The 16666-nt window shown below is 40.7% G+C and overlaps 1 protein-coding gene across 1 annotated transcript in view; it reads left to right on the forward strand.

Moving 5' to 3' along the window:
- The window catches only part of IGF2BP3 (insulin like growth factor 2 mRNA binding protein 3), a 159296-nt gene extending 143030 nt beyond the window's left edge, over positions 1-16266 (forward strand). Inside the window, exons 11-15 of the mRNA XM_032759358.2 lie at positions 7263-7379; positions 8805-8879; positions 12848-12979; positions 13649-13762; positions 14037-16266. Coding sequence (XP_032615249.1) covers positions 7263-7379; positions 8805-8879; positions 12848-12979; positions 13649-13762; positions 14037-14135 — 537 coding nt within the window. The 3' untranslated portion in view covers positions 14136-16266. The remainder of the gene's footprint in view (positions 1-7262; positions 7380-8804; positions 8880-12847; positions 12980-13648; positions 13763-14036) is intronic.
- The last annotated feature ends 400 nt before the right edge of the window (positions 16267-16666 follow it).

Genomic DNA, 16666 nt, shown 5'->3' on the forward strand with positions numbered 1-16666 from the left:
TGAAGTAATGCTAACATTGAGCACAGTTTATAGTCAGTGTTGGCATTAATTCAATTGGTCTATCCAGTTATATAAAAGGCCATAAAGGGATAAATGACACATGGTAATTGTGTGACACACTGGGGGTTGTGAGTTATATAGTATCTTCCAAAGAGAGATGCTGTTCTTCTGACTTAAATAGTGAAGAATGAAATAATTTTATTTTGTGTTCTTTGTTGGTGAAGAGAAACAGAAGTGATCTGGCCAAGCCGTGCAGGACAGGCCCCTAACACAAATCTCCACATAATAGTTTAGTAGGAAGGCAAGTCCTCTTCTGATGAATGTGTTCTAAAAATGCTGAATAGCCACAAGGGAGATTTCATTTAGCTAACAGCTATATTAATACTTGCAGTGTGTTACATTATCCTAGAAAACATGGAGTATGCCAGAGAACTTTGCCAAGTTGTAAACAATATGGTACAAATTTAGTACATCTGTTTATACAGGTGCTGAAGAAACAAATGATTAGAGATGGGTGGGTGATTAGAGATGATGAATTGAATTTTGGGTTAACTCTTACATAAATAAGAGGTACATGATGAGGATTGAAGATATAAAGGAAGAGACAATAGAGTTTAAGTGATTTTCATTTGTAGGAAACTAGTTGATATGGTTTGGCTGTGTCCCCACCCAAATCTCATCTTGAATTGTAATTCCCACTTGTCAGTGGGAGGTGATTGGATCATGGGGGCAGATTTCCCCCTTGCTGTTCTTGTGATATTGAGTTCTCATGAAATCTAAGGGTTTAAAAGTGTGACACTTGCCCCATCCCTTTCTCTCTCTCTCTCTCCCTCCTGCCGCCGAGTAAGACGTGCCTTGTTTCCCGTTTGTCTTCTGCCACGATTGTAAGTTTTTTGAGGCCTCCCCAGCCAACTGAGTCAATTAAACTCCTTTTTTTCTTTCTTTTTTTTTTTTCTCAGACAGTTTCGCTCTGTCGCCCAGGCTGGAGTGCAGTGGCACAATCTCAGCTCACTGCAACCTCTGCCTCCCAGGTTCAAGCAGTTCTCCTGCCTCAGCCTCCCGAGTAGCTGGGACTACAGGCACACGCCACCATGCCCAGCTAATTTTTGTATTTTCAGTAGAGACGGGGTTTCACCATGTTGCCCAGGTTGGTCTCGAACTCCTGACCTCAGGTGATCCACCCACCTTGGCCTCCCAAAGTGCTAGGATTACAGGCATGAGTCTAAACTCCTTTTCTTTATAAATTACCCATTCTTGGGTAGTTCTTTGTTTGTTTTTTGTTTTTGTTTTTGAGACAGAGTCTCACTCTGTCTCATCTGTACACACCCATCTCACGCACGTTTAAGATACTTTGCAACTTAAAACTTAAAAGTTTCAATTCCTTTATCTTCACCTGACAGTTATTTTGCTATATCTGAAGGTGCTTTTATAAAGATTTTCAGAAAGTTCAGTTTTCCATTTTTCACTAATTCATGTAATGATGCAGTCAAATCTTTAAACATAAACTTCTGTCCCTTGGTACAAATACTTCTAAGAATTTATGTAATAGAACTTCTGAGTCAAAGAGCACAAACTTTTAAAATTGACAGTTCCAAATCATAATGGTACCAAATCATCATAGTAGTACATGTATTTTATGGTCAATAAATTTATTAAAGGAAGGAAGAAATCATCTTAATATAAATCATGCCTTTCACTTTTATGAAAAATAAAGCAGCCTTTGGGAGGCTGAGGGGTGGATCACTTGAGGTCAGGTGTTTGAGACCAGCCTGGCCAACATGGTGAAACCCCATCTCTACTAAAAAATACAAAAACTAGTCGGGCATGGTGGCGTGCACCTGTAATTCCAGCTATCCGGGAGGCTGAGGCAGGAGAATAGCTTGAACTTGGAAGGCGGAGGTTGCAGTTGCGGTGAGCTGAGATTGTGCTACTGCACTCCAGCCCGGGCAAAAGAGCAAGACTCCGTCTCAAAAAAAAAAAAAAAAAAAAGAAAAAGCAATGTATGATTCTAGACCGTATGTCTAGTATATATTAGTCCATTTTCACACCGCTATAAAGAACTACCTGAGTAATTCCAGCACTCTGGGAGGCCAAGGCGGGCGGATCACCTGAGGTCAGGAGTTCAAGACCAGCCCGGCCAACATTGCTTGCTTTCAGTTGTTGCTTTCAGTTCTTAATCTTCGGTCCACCCCTATTTTTCAAAATAAAAATAGCAGACTGTCTCTGGATGCCCTTTTTAGCATTTTGATGATCAAAGGTTTAAGCTTTTGCCACCTACGCAAAAGAAATTTCTTTTGACTCACAGGAAGTCATACCAAGGCCAATCAGGGGACTTGTGAGAGGACAGGGGAAGGCAGCCCCTCGAGTGACAGTTCTAGTGGGCACTTTTCTTTAGAGCTTTCATGTATATTTTTGACAGCTCTAGAGAAGTAAAAATATTATATAAATATTATATATATATATTTTTTGAGACAGAGTCTTGTACTGTCACCCGGGCTGGAGTGCAATGGTGTGATCTCTGCTCCTGCAGCCTTCGCCTCCCAGGTTCAAGCAATTCTTCTGCCTCAGCCGCTCGAGTAGCTGGGATTACAGGTGCCTGCCACCATGCCTGGCTTATTTTTTGTATTTTCAGTAGAGATGGGGTTTCACTATGTTGGCCGGGCTGGTCTCAAACTCCTGACCTTGTGATCCGCCCACCTCGGCCCTCCCAAAGTGCTGGGATTACAGGCATGAGCCACCATGCCTGGCAGCTCTGGCTATATTTTAAAGCATATTTGTACCCATTGAGAGCTTCATACTGGTTTATGAATCTGGCTTAGGAGATAGAGAAACCCGGGTTTGAATCCTGGCTCCACCAGGTGGTGTGTGACTTCAGGCAAATAACTTAACCTCTGGCTCAGTTTTTTCAATTCTAAAATGAGTATGTTGTTAGTTTCTAGAAATTGGATCTGTTGTGGGGTACAAATGAGATCATGCACAGCACCTCACACAGAGGAGACCCAAACTGATTTTGCCACATGGCTGCTGCATACACTCACCCTTGTCAGTTATTTTTGCCTCAACCTGAATTTTTATCTCAGCATGCTTTTTACCCATCTCCACTACTCTTGTGTGAAAACAAAGGCAGTATTCAAAGGTATCATAAATGTCTTAACTGGAGTCGTACTGGAATGGAATAACTGGAATTCTGTAGACTGAGCAGGGGCTTTTTGTATGGGAATTTAATAATATTTACCAATTTTAAATGTTCAGGCCTTTTTGACTCAGCAGTTCTACTTCTAAGAACATGTTGCAATAGAGGTATTCAAACAGGACACAAATTTTATGTACAAAGATTTTATTGAAACATTGAAGTTGGAAACTATGCACACACACTGTAGGTGAGAGAAATCAGCTGTGGTATATCTATTTGAGGGAATACTCTTGTCAAAATGCAGTAGGGACGTTTGAGTGATATAAGATATCCAAGTTAAGGTAAAAAAGCAAATTAGGATGTTATTTATTGTAGCCATTTCTTGTTTTAATTTTTTTTTTTTTTTTTTTGAGACTGTCTCTCGCTCTGTCGCCCAGGCTGGAGTGCAATGGTGCGATCTCCGCTCACTGCAAGCTCCGCCTCCGGGGTTCACACCATTCTCCTGCCTCAGCCTCCCAAGTAGCTGGGACTACAGGCGCCTGCCACCATGCCCAGCTAATTTTTGTATTTTTTTTTAGTAGAGACAGGTTTCACTGTGTTAGCCAGGATGGTCTCGATCACCTGACCTCGTGATCCGCCTGCCTCGGCCTCCCAAAGTGCTGGGATTACAGGCATGAGCCACTGCACGTGGCTCTTGTTTTAAATTTTTACTACATTTTTTTTTTACTCATGGAATATGTCTGCCTGCCCTTTCTGGTTTTCCATGTCTGTCTTTTCACTGGGCTTCTGTCATTCTTCTTGAGCATTTGGCTTGAAAGAACTAACTACTGAAGCTGTTTGGGTATAGCACTTACTTTAGGTAGGTAGTTGATTGTAGAGGTCTAAATTACTTGGTCATGTATAAGTTTTTGTGATGAACCTTGCTAATTCCTAGACGAATTCTTGATATTTTCAGATTTGTTAGCACACTGTTGTACTTTAATTTTTCTCTTATCTAGGTATCCTTTCCCATTTCAATTTTATTGGAAAATAGGCAAAAGTTATTCCTTATATTCAAAGAACCAGCCCTTTTGTTATTTCTGGAGTGTTTTTGTTAAAAATATTTTCTTCAGAGGAAACCAAAGGCTTAAAGTTGTTTTAAAAAAGAAGTTAAGGGCCAGGCGCAGTGGATGGATCACCTGAGGTCAGGAGTTGGAGACCAGCCTGACCAATATGGTGAAACCCAATTTTACTAAAAAGACAAAAGTTAGCTGGGCATGGTGGCACACACCTGTAATCCCAGCTACTCAGGAGGCTGAAGCAGAAGAATCGCTTGAACCCAGGAGGTGGAGGTTGCAGTGAGCCAAGATTGTGCTACTGCACTCCAGCCTGGGAGACAGAGCAAGACTCTGTCTCAAAAAAAAAAAAAAAAAAAAAGGTAAACAATTAACTGAATTTTTCCTTTAAAGATTTAAGATGATAGTAGTTGAGATTTTTCTTGAAAAATGTAAACAAATGAGGTAGCAGAAAGGATACAGCCCAACTACTTTTGAGTGGGATTGATTTTTCACCTGTGTCATAGGTGGGAGTCTAGAGAGACAAAGAGACTCTCAGATTTAAATAAACACGATTAAAATCCCTACCAAACAGGGCGAGTAAGCTGTGACCTAAAGAATGGCCTCCTGGTAAGTCTGCACTGGGGGACAAGCGAGTGGCACGGCCTGTGTGTCTGATGTGGGGTTCTGCCGTTGGTGATCTGTATCTCTCCATGGATTTATGGTGCTTAGTGCTCTGCTCTTTGCCTCTGCTCTGGGCTCACAGGAAAAAGGTGGAACCAGTAGTGTCACTAGTGATCTCCATGTGGGAAGAGTGATGTCATTTGGTAGTCTGACACTAAATGGCACAAATTGGTTTCTACATCTAGTAAAGCTGTCAGAGCCCAGTGTTACTTTTCTTTGGCTGATTTTTGAAAACGGCTTACAATTTTAAAGATTTCTACCTAGTTTCTAGATTTTTGAAAGCAAAACTGTGCTCTGCAGTTGTTTGAGACTTTTTAAGAATTTCAGGATGGGCGCAGTGGCTCACGCCTGTAATCCCAGCACTTTGGGAGGCCGAGGCGGGCAGATACCAGGTCAGGAGTTTGAAACCAGGCTGACCAACATGTTGAAACCCTGTCTCTACTAAAAATACAAAAATTAGCCGGGCATGGTGGTACACACTTGTAATCCCAGCTACTCAGGAGGCTGAGGCAGGAGAATCGCTTGAACCTGGGAGGCAGAGCTTGCACTGAGCCAAGATTGTGCCACTGCCCTCCAGCCTGGGCAACAGAGCAAGACTCTGTCTCAAAAAAAGAAAAGAATTTCAGAAAAGTGTTGAGGTTAAAAAATTAGAAATTAGGAGCTGTCTTATGGCTGTGTGTATACATACTACAGTACTGATGGGTTAACTTGAGTACTTGGGAGCTGAATTTATAGTATTATGCAATAGGAATCTAAGATTCAAGAGAATCCCAAGAAAGTGTTTTTATCAAGTAGTTCATGTCTAAGTTGCGTAAGACAAAATATCTTCTGATATTTCTAGAAGCATTCGCTGATTGGATATACATACTGGGTTTTTTCCTTCTTTCCTTTTTTTTTTTTTTTTTTTTTTTTGAGACAGAGTTTCACTCTCACCCAGGTTGGAGAGCAGTGGTGTGATCTCAGCTCACTGCATCCTGAACCACCTGGGCTCAAGTGATCCTCCCATCTCAGCCTCCCCTGAGTATCTGGGACCACAGGCAAGCGCTACCATGCCTGGCTAATTTTTGTAATTTTTGAAGAGATGGGGTTTTGCCATGTTGCCCAGGCTGGTCTCAAACTCCTGGGCTCAAGCAATCCACCCACCGTGGCCTCCCAAAGTGCTGGGATTACAGGCATGAACTACTGTGCCTGGCTTTTTTTTTTTTTTTTTTAACAAAAGCATATTACTGGCTTCTTCAGTTGTGGCTCATTTCAATAACTATTTCTTGTAATATGTGTCTTGGAACTAGCTTATCCTTGGAAGTGTTTTTCTTACTATATTGTTAGAAGGTAAACGAAGTGGAAAATGCATAGATTATGTGTACTGCTTCTGTACTTTAGAACTGTTAGTTGACTGGTAACATTACTGAACCTTGAACCTTGAATTGGCCTTTTTAAGAGCCCAGTCACTGTGAACTCTTGAGTAAATGTGTCCTTTATCCCTGCAAGGAGTATTTGAAAAGAGACTCAGGAAGGGCACAACTGGCTTGAAGTGGGAAGTAGTGAAGGAATGAGGTACATAGATGAAATCCATTTATGAATGACCTTTCAGGAGTTAGCCTACAAAATATTTTCTAATTTTTTTTTTTAGTAGAGATAGGGTTTCACCATGTTGGCCAGGCTGGTCTTGAACTCCTGACCTCAAATGATCCACCCGCCTTGGCCTCCCAAAGTGCTGGGATTACAGGCGTGAACCACTGCGCCCAGCCCCCTTTGCATTTTATACATGAAGAAATTAGGAATTCTGTGGGAAAGCATCTTATGGCGTCTTACCACTAAAGTGAATTAGCTCTCTCCTAATCCTGTCCTATGCTTGGATGTGATAACTATTGAATGATAGTGGTAAGGTTTCATACAGTTTAGTCATACATAACAAAATTCAGCTTTTCTCTTAAACACTTCACTATGTATGTGTTTAAGGAGTGAAACCTACATAGATAAGGTGTGGAGCTGGCGTCCTTGAGTTCTGTTGTGTTTGATATGTAGCCCAGAATTTCATTTACTTGTTAAGAATCTACCTTGAGAGTGGCAGGGGGATCTTACTTAATTTTTAATGCAAGCATGTCCCGCTATTCTAATATGATTAAACTTTACAACATCTACATATCTTTTAAATCCATAACTCAGTGACATTTTAAAGTTTAAGGCAACAGTAGAGAAAAGTGAAATTTTAAATACCACTGTTTTCAGGATGACTGTATGAGATCTTCTTGACCTATTAGGTAAGCTCTTGTCAACTTCTTATGGTAGCTTTTCCTTAAACCTTCCTGGTAGTCCTACTGCATGAGCAGGTGTCCATCCTAAAGCTAATGTTAACAAAAGCCTGATTTGTAGCAAATAAACATGCGTGTCCTGGCTTTCTTTTCTAACAGCAATCAGAAACGGAGACTGTTCATCTGTTTATCCCGGCTCTATCAGTCGGTGCCATCATCGGCAAGCAGGGCCAGCACATCAAGCAGCTTTCTCGCTTTGCTGGAGCTTCAATTAAGGTACTGTTCTACCAGCTGTGGTTCTCTGGTTCTTTAAGTAAGTTACAGAAATATGAATCTTCTTGCCACTTTATAATTTGAATCGAATGTAGAAGACACTATTAGTGTTACATAAGGATATGAAGAAAACCCCAAACAACAGTGGCTTACACCAAGGAGGCTAACTTCTCTGTGCAGAAAACAGTTTGGAGGTGAACATCCGGGCTGGGTGTTGGCTCTGCCCCCACCAAGTCCTTGGACCTAAGTTCCTTCCAAGCCACCTTCCCTAGGTACGGCCTTGGTCCCTCATGGTTCCAGATTGACACCATTCATGCTCCAAGAATCAGGTCTGTTGCCCAGCCAGTAGGAGAGGAGAACACAATAAAGAGCTTTTCTCCTACGGAAGTTTCTTGTTAGCTACTATGGGATATTTCTAACTATATTCCATTGCCCAGAAGTTGGCCAGAAGAAGTTGAAGGGGCAAAATACAGGCTATGCACAGTCAGCTAAACATTTTGTAACTACAGAAGGTAACATACCAGAGGACAACTAATGGTGTCTGCCATAATAGATAACTGTATGTTCTGAAGATTCTGTATTTTGATGCCTTATTTAAGGAAAATAAAGGTTGGCCAGGTGCGGTGGCTCACACCTGTAATCCCAGCACTTTGGGAGGCCAAAGCAGGCAAGTTGCTTGACCCCAGGAGTTGAAGACCAGACTGTGTAACATGGTGAGACCCCATCTCTACAAAAAAAAAATTTTTTTTTTTTAATTAGCCAGGCATGGTGGCACACACCTGTAGTCCCAGCTACTTGGGAGGCTGAGGTGGGAGGAACACTTGAGCCTGGGTGGTTGAGGCTGCAGTGAGCTATGATCACACCACTGCACTCCAGCCTAGGCCACAGAGTAAGACCCTGCCTCAGACAAACAAAGGCATGTGGTGTGCAGTATCCTTGAAACTTAGGGTACAGAGACTCCTAGAGTGTGTTGCATACACAGGAAGCCCAAGGAGCTCTGATGCAAGTGGGCCAAGGACCATACTTTGAGCACCACTGGTGTGGTGAACACAGGCAATGGAGGCAGACCCAGCTCTCCCTCTAGCTCTGTTGGCTGTGTGATCGTGGTCCAGATAACTCAACTTCTCCAGCCTTCCATTTCCGCATTTGTGAAGTGGAGGTAATACTTCATCAGGATGTGGTGAGGATTAGCTGAGACAGCACGTGGAGGTCTCCATTAGGGCCCGGCACAGAGTTTTAAGTTATAGTATATGCAGGAGGGAGGCCTAAATGGTGAACCCACAGGAATTGCTGCCTCTCCCTAATTTCCTTCACGAAGGCTTTAATTCTGCATTTTAGCCAGTCACACGCAAATGTTAGGCTGGTTGGCCTAAGATGCCTATCAGTGATACCTGAAAGTATCATAATTTCTTGTTGGGTCTGTTACAGATTGCTCCAGCGGAAGCACCAGATGCTAAAGTGAGGATGGTGATTATCACTGGACCACCAGAGGCTCAGTTCAAGGTATATGCTCTAGAGTATGTGCTATGTCCACAGGTAACAAATGCACAGTTAGTCCATAACCTGGCGTCTCCCTTAAATATGTCTAAATCTCAGAAAGAGTCAATGGAAATTCTTATCTAAGAGCAGAGTAGAATCACACTCAAAATTGTATTTCAGAATTAACCAAAGTCTTTAATTTTGAGAGTTCTGTACTGGTTGCTGGGTTTACCTGTCTCTCGAAGGTGAATTTTGCTCAATGGCTTGTAATCCTATGCTAAGGTGAGACCTTAAAATTTACAAACCTGCCAGGTTAATATGCCTTGGAAACTTGTTTTCAGATGTTTTCCCTCCTGTCCCTGAGATTGCCTAGACTTGAATTAAAATGCCCCGTTTTTCCTCTTACCCTTGGATTATCTCTGTTAGACCCTGCCCATAGACTCTACAAATCTCTCTAATCCCTGGGATCTTAGAGGTAGGAATGGCAGGAGCTCTTGTAGCATTTTTCCTGGTATGAACCATTGCACGTTTATTGGGATTTGAGGTCTTTGGGGCTGCAGTGTGCCTTTCAATGTCTACTGAGAGGTGGTAGAGCAGAGACTTAGCAGCCAGGCTGCTAGTTCAAATCCTAGCTCTGCCATTTGCCTTGTATGACATTGGGCAAGTTACTTAACCTTTTTCTGTGAAACCAGGGATAAGAGCACCTACATCCTAAGGTAGTTTGAGGTTTACACAATATATGAAATGTTTAGAAAAGTGCCTAACACATGGGTAGCACAAAATTAGCGTGCTGGGGGTATTCAAGAGACTATGGATAAATTAGACTAAGACCATGCCAAATTCATAAATATATTCCCTTTCATGTATGATTTCTCCCATAAAATTTAGTATGGGTGTCTTGTCTTAGAACATTTAGTGACTGCGTAAGAAAATAACCATTTAACCTTAAGCTGTAGTTTTTTTTGTTTGTTTTTCTTTTTGTTTTTTAGACAGGGTCTCACTCTGTTGCCCAGGCTGGACTGCAGTGGCGTGATCTCAGCTCACTGCAAACTCCACCTCCTGGGTTCAAGCGATTCTCCTGCCTCAGCCTCCCGAGTAGCTGGAATTACAGGCATGTGCCACCACGCCCAGCCAATTTATTTTTAGTAGAGATGGGGTTTCACCATGTTGGCCACGCTGGTCTCAAACTCCTGACCTCAAGTGATCCGCCCATCTTGGCCTCCCAAAGTGCTGGGATTACAGGCATGAGCCGCTGTGCTCCTGGCCAAGCCTTAGTTTTCTTAGCCTTAAAGTGTAACAGTAACTAGTAACAGTGCATACAGTTCTCTCCCCACCCCACCTCTCTCCCTTAAATCAAACAAAAAAAAATCACTTTCTTTGACTTCTATTTTCTTTGGGCCATTTTTTCACTAAAAACCCAAAGCTGCTTTCACTTCATTTATGGGAAGAATGGGAAACGAAGGAGGTGCTTTGAGATGTGGGTGGTTAGATGAAGAAAGAAAATCATGCGAAGAAATTTATTCCTTCACAGCAGCCTTGTGATCCAGGCAGTTCAAATCTTAACTCAGAATTTTTGAAAACTGCTTCCTATCCCAAACCTTCAGGGTCACTTTTAGTTTGAAATCTTAAAAGATAAATACAAACATGTCTTTCCTTGGTGCTGAGCTTTTAGTCTTGTAAGTGGAATTACTGTCCTGTAACTCCTATGATGCTTATATGATAGGAACTTCAAAGTTCTTTCCCTGTATTCTCTAATAAAACTCATGTTTTATAGTTAACTTAAATATAACACTTAAGCCATAGTAGTTAAATTTCATTTATGTGATTGGTGACAATGCTAAATAAATGTTTTATTTTAGAGATCTAAGGAATGGTAAACCTCCTACCCCATATTTTTTCTTACAAATTCAAGAGCTTCAGTTTTGGAGGATAGTGTATATCCCTAGTGTCTTTTTAACTGTGTTAAGTAATAGTAATCTACATCATGGGCCTGGGGCATTAAGGATCAATGGAATATAGGGTATCAAGATGAATTTTGTTTTGTCTGTAGTGCCCTAAAATGAGCTCAGCTTTCTGAATCAGTGAACATGTGTTGGATACTATTGTGTTTTGTGGTTTACCCTGGCAGCTTGTCAAACCAACTCTCGGGCTCCTTTCTCCTTTGCTGACTAATGGTTGTATGTAATAGGTTGTTTATATAGTTGCATGCAGTAGGTGATAGGATGTATTGACTCTAAATATCAGAAGTGTCTTGGCCAGGTGTGGTGGCCCACGCCTGCTATCCCAGCACTTTGAGAGGCCTAGGTGGGTAGATCACTTGAGTCCAGGAGTTCGAGACCAGCCTGGCCAACATGGCAAAACTCCATCTCTACTAAAAATAAAAAAATTAGCCGGGCATGGTTGTGGGTGCCTGTAATCCCAGCTACTTAGGAGGCTGAGGCAGGAGAGTCACTTGAACCCAGGGGGCAGAGGTTGTAGTGTGCTGAGATACACCACAGAGAAAGAGACTGTCTCTGGAAAAAAAAAAAAAAAAGGCAGGGCACAGGGCACAGTGAGTGGCTCACGCCCGTAATCCCAGCACTTTGGGAGGCCAAGGTGGGTGGATCACCTGAGGTCAGGAGTTCAAGACCAGCCTGGCCAATATGGTGAATCCCTGTCTCAACTAAAATAACAACAAAAAATTAGCTGGGTGTGGTGGCGGGCACCTGTAATCCCAGCTAGTTCGGGAGGCTGAGGCAGGAGAATCGCTTGAACCCGGGGGTTGGAGGTTGCAGTAAGCCGAAATCACACCATTGCACTCCAGCCTGGATGACAGGGTAAGACTCTGTCTCAAAAAAGAAAAAAGTTCTTATCTTGATGTTGTAGCCTCTTTAAAATATTCAAAGGAAAAACCACCTTTCTAAGAGTATGAAACACATTTAAATTGAAAACATTTTTCTCAACAGGTTTCTAACTGGCCCATGTAGACGTGAGCTTGACTTTTAGTGAGCTTGGCATAGCTGACTCTGCAGTTCTCTTTTGCTCAAAAAAAAAATGTGACCAGGTGTGGTGGTTTGCACTGGTAATACCAACACTTTGGGAGGCCAAGGCAGGATCTTGAGCCCAGGAGTTTGTGATGAGTCTGGCAACATAGCAAGACCCCCATCTCTATAAAAATTAGTGGCATGGTGGCTCACACCTGTAATTCTAGCACTTTGGAAGGCTGAGGTGGGCAGATCACTTGAGGTCAGGAGTTCGAGACCAGCCTTACCAACATGGTGAAACCCCACGCCTACTAAAAATGCAAAAATAATTAGCCAGGTGCGGTGGTGAGTGCCTGTAGTCCCAGCTACTCAGGAGGCTGAGGCAGGGGAATCACTTGAACCTGGGAGGCGGGGGTTGCAGTGACCCAAGATCATGCCACTGCACTCTAGCCTGGGCAACAAAGTAAGACTCTGTCTCAAAAAAAAAAAAAAAAAAAAAGTCAAGTGTGGTGTCGCATGCCTATAGTTCCAGCTGCTACTCAGGAGGCTGAGGTAGGAGGATCACTTGAGCCCAGGAGGTTGAAGCAGCAGTGAGCTATGATTGCACCATTGCACTCCAGCCTGGACAACAAAGAAGGACCCTGTCTCCAAAAAAAAGGAAAGAAAAATGCAATTAATGTCTCATGGCCAGCATGAGAAGTTTTACCTATCACAATTTTAATACAAATGGCCATTTGCCCACAAAAATTTTTATTAGGTTATTAATTGCCTTTAACTGTTTTCGTCAGAAGAATATGGCTTATCCTTCTTTCACCAAGCATTCACTTGCCTCTACTGTGATGGGCAGTAGTTATTGTCAACCTTTTAGGACTTCTTACTGCTCTCTTCTATGTTATTTTCAACAATCTATGAAATGTAGATGTATCACTGCAAAGGGCTATCCCACTTGGATTTGGGCCATCTTTCAAGTTAACTGACTTTTCCATTTCATACATGAATTACACTAATAGGATGTGTTTTCATCTGTAGGCTCAGGGAAGAATTTATGGAAAAATTAAAGAAGAAAACTTTGTTAGTCCTAAAGAAGAGGTGAAACTTGAAGCTCATATCAGAGTGCCATCCTTTGCTGCTGGCAGAGTTATTGGAAAAGGAGGCAAAACGGCAAGTACTTCAGCAAAACCTGTGCAGTGGTATGAAAGGGAAAGCGTTGAAAGGTACTTAGGAGTTCCAAGTCCCCGAATTTTGGCTAATTTATAAAAAGCAGGACCATCTTGACCAAGGTTTGGAGAAGATTGCCTTTTGTTTCCTGTCTGAGTGTTGGTGCCAGCTATTAGTGAAAGTAATGCATCTCTTTCAGATCACTTTGTGTGAGAGGATTGTCCTATATTTATAAAGGGCATTTAACGTTCTCCTGATAAAACTTTAGCATTTTATTGAACAGACACTTAACAGGAATTTTAAAAATTTCATCTACAGCTCGTTACATCTGTAATGGGAAAAAAGCAAACTGTTTCTAGTCTTTAATACATATAACTTGTAAGTGGGTTTCAAAGCTATTTATAATTTTCAAGTGATTGAGTACGTACACTTTGGAATCAGACTCAGGATTTGAATCTGGTTTTGCCATTCACTTGTATAACTGGACAAATCAATTTCTTTGGATGAGCCTTAATCATCTTGAAGTGGGGATAATTCTAATAACCTCATGGAATTACCACTGGATTAAATGAAATTTGTAAAGCCATACATAGCTCAGTGTCTGGCAAACAGTAAGTGCTTAGGAAGTTTTTAAAACCGCAACTTAATGTGATTTATATTTATCTCTTTCAGGTGAATGAACTTCAGAATTTGTCAAGTGCAGAAGTTGTTGTCCCTCGTGACCAAACACCTGATGAGAATGACCAAGTGGTTGTCAAAATAACTGGTCACTTCTATGCTTGCCAGGCAAGTGGGCTCTAAAATAAGCTTTTGTATCTTTCTCACATGGAAACAATTCTCCCTCAGGTGCTCCTACCTGATAGAATTAGTTAAGGTTGTTTGATGCTTAAGACTTTTCATCTCCCTTTTAGCAGGTGATTTCAGAGACTACTAGCAAACTGACTAGTATGTATCTTTAATCATCAAATGGATTTCTATTTGAAATTGTTGAAATGAAGGAGTACAATAACTTTTAGTAGCTTTTGATCAAGTGGAATTTCAAAGCTCTGTCCTTTTCTAGGTTGCCCAGAGAAAAATTCAGGAAATTCTGACTCAGGTAAAGCAGCACCAACAACAGAAGGCTCTGCAAAGTGGACCACCTCAGTCAAGACGGAAGTAAAGGCTCAGGAAACAGCCCACCACAGAGGCAGATGCCAAACCAAAGACAGATTGCTTAACCAACAGACGGGCGCCGACCCCCTATCCAGAATCACATGCACAAGTTTTTACCTAGCCAGTTGTTTCTGAGGACCAGGCAACTTTTGAACTCCTGTCTCTGTGAGAATGTATACTTTATGCTCTCTGAAATGTATGACACCCAGCTTTAAAACAAACAAACAAAAAGGGTGGGGGAGGGAGGGAAAGAGAAGAGCTCTGCACTTCCCTTTGTTGTAGTCTCACAGTATAACAGATATTCTAATTCTTCTTAATATTCCCCCATAATGCCAGAAATTGGCTTAATGATGCTTTCACTAAATTCATCAAATAGATGGCTCCTAAATCCAATTGTTAAAATTGGATCAGAATAATTATCACAGGAACTTAAATGTTAAGCCATTAGCATAGAAAAACTGTTCTCAGTTTTATTTTTATCTAACACTAACATGAGTAACCTAAGGGAAGTGCTGAATGGTGTTGGCAGGGGTATTAAACGTGCATTTTTACTCAACTACCTCAGGTATTCAGTAATACAATGAAAAGCAAAATTGTTCCTTTTTTTTGAAAATTTTATATACTTTATAATGATAGAAGTCCAACCGTTTTTTAAAAAATAAATTTAAAATTTAACAGCAATCAGCTAACAGGCAAATTAAGAATTTTACTTCTAGCTGGTGACAGTAAAGCTGGAAAATTAATTTCAGGGTTTTTTGAGGCTTTTGACACAGTTATTAGTAAAATCAAATGTTCAAAGATACGGAGCAGTGCCTAATATCTGGAGAGCAGCACTATCATTTATTCTTTCATTTATAGTTGGGAAAGTTTTTGATGGTACTAACAAAGTGGTCGCAGGAGATTTTGGAACGGCTGGTTTAAATGGCTTCAGGAGACTTCAGTTTTTTGTTTAGCTACATGATTGAATGCATAATAAATACTTTGTGCTTTTGACTATCAATACCTAAAGAAAGTGCATCAATGAAGAGATGCAGGACTTTCAACTGACTGGCAAAAAGCAAGCTTTAGCTTGTCTTATAGGATGCTTAGTTCGACAGTACACTTCAGACCAATGGGACAGTCATAGATGGTGTGACAGTGTTTAAAGGCAACAAAAGGCTACATTTCCATGGGGCCAGCACTGTCAGGAGCCTCACTAAGATATTTTGAAGATTTTTAAGCACTGATAAATTAAAAAAAAGACCACCTTTAGTAAAATATAACAGGATTTCTGTATACTGTGCAATCAGTTCTTTGAAAAAAAAAAAGTCAAAAGATAGAGAATACAAGAGAAGTTTTTGGGATATAATTTGAATGACTGTGAAAACATATGACCTTTGATACCAAACTCATTTGCTCACTCCTTGACAGCAAAGCCCAGTATGTACAATTGTGTTGGGTGTGGGTGGTCTCCAAGGCCACGCTGCTCTCTGAATTGATTTTGAGTTTTGTTTGTAGGATGATCACAGTCATGTTACACTGATCTAAAGGACTTATATATATAACCCTTTAAAAAAAAATCACTCTGCCTCATTCTTATTTCAAGATGAATTTCTATACAGACTAGATGTTTTTCTGAAGATCATATCAATTAGACATTTTGAAAATGATTTAAAGTGTTTTCCTTAATGTTCTCAGAAAACAAGTTTCTTTTGTAGTTTTAACCAAAAAAGTGCCCTTTTTGTCACTGGATTCTCCTAGCATTCATAATTTTTTTTTTCATACAATGAATTAAAATTGCTAAAATCATGGACTGGCTTTCTGGTTGGATTTCAGGTAAGATGTGTTTAAGGCCAGAGCTTTTCTCAGTATTTGATTTTTTCCCCCAATATTTGATTTTTTAAAAATATACACATAGGTGCTGCATTTATATCTGCTGGTTTAAATTCTGTCATATTTCACGTCTAGCCTTTTAGTATGGCAAATCATATTTTACTTTTACTTAAGCATTTGTAATTTGGAGTATCTGGTACTAGCTAAGAAATCTATAATTGAGTTTTGTACTCACCATATATGGATCATTCCTCATGTATAATGTGCCCCAAATGCAGCTTCATTTTCCAGATACCTTGACGCAGAATAAATTTTTTCATCATTAAGGTGCAGCTTGTTGTGTAGTATGTTTTATTTTTGGTTTTCAGTTGAATGTGAATGTTCTGAATTTGAGTTTTTCAAACTCTAGGCAGATTTCTGTTATACCGTGTCCAGCCACGGTAGTTAATGTGAACCTTGATAATACTCTTGCATATGAACTAAGAACTAGAGCTTTCAGAGTTTTTCCTCACACTTTGTTTACTTTCTTCTGTTACTGGAGTATTCTGGAAGGGTTACAGAAGTCCTCCTAGAAGAATATTATCACCTCAAAGAAAAAGTATAAAAATAGGACCAGTGGGCTATGTTTTATGTTTTAAAATTTTTGCCATTCCATTAAACAGGGTTAAGATTTACATTTAAGCTAAATTAATAAAAATCTGAGCGGAGAACTCAAGCACAGGAGCC

This window comes from Hylobates moloch, unplaced genomic scaffold (assembly GCF_009828535.3).
Source record: "Hylobates moloch isolate HMO894 unplaced genomic scaffold, HMol_V3 SCAFFOLD_1, whole genome shotgun sequence".
Classification (NCBI taxonomy): domain Eukaryota; kingdom Metazoa; phylum Chordata; class Mammalia; order Primates; family Hylobatidae; genus Hylobates; species Hylobates moloch.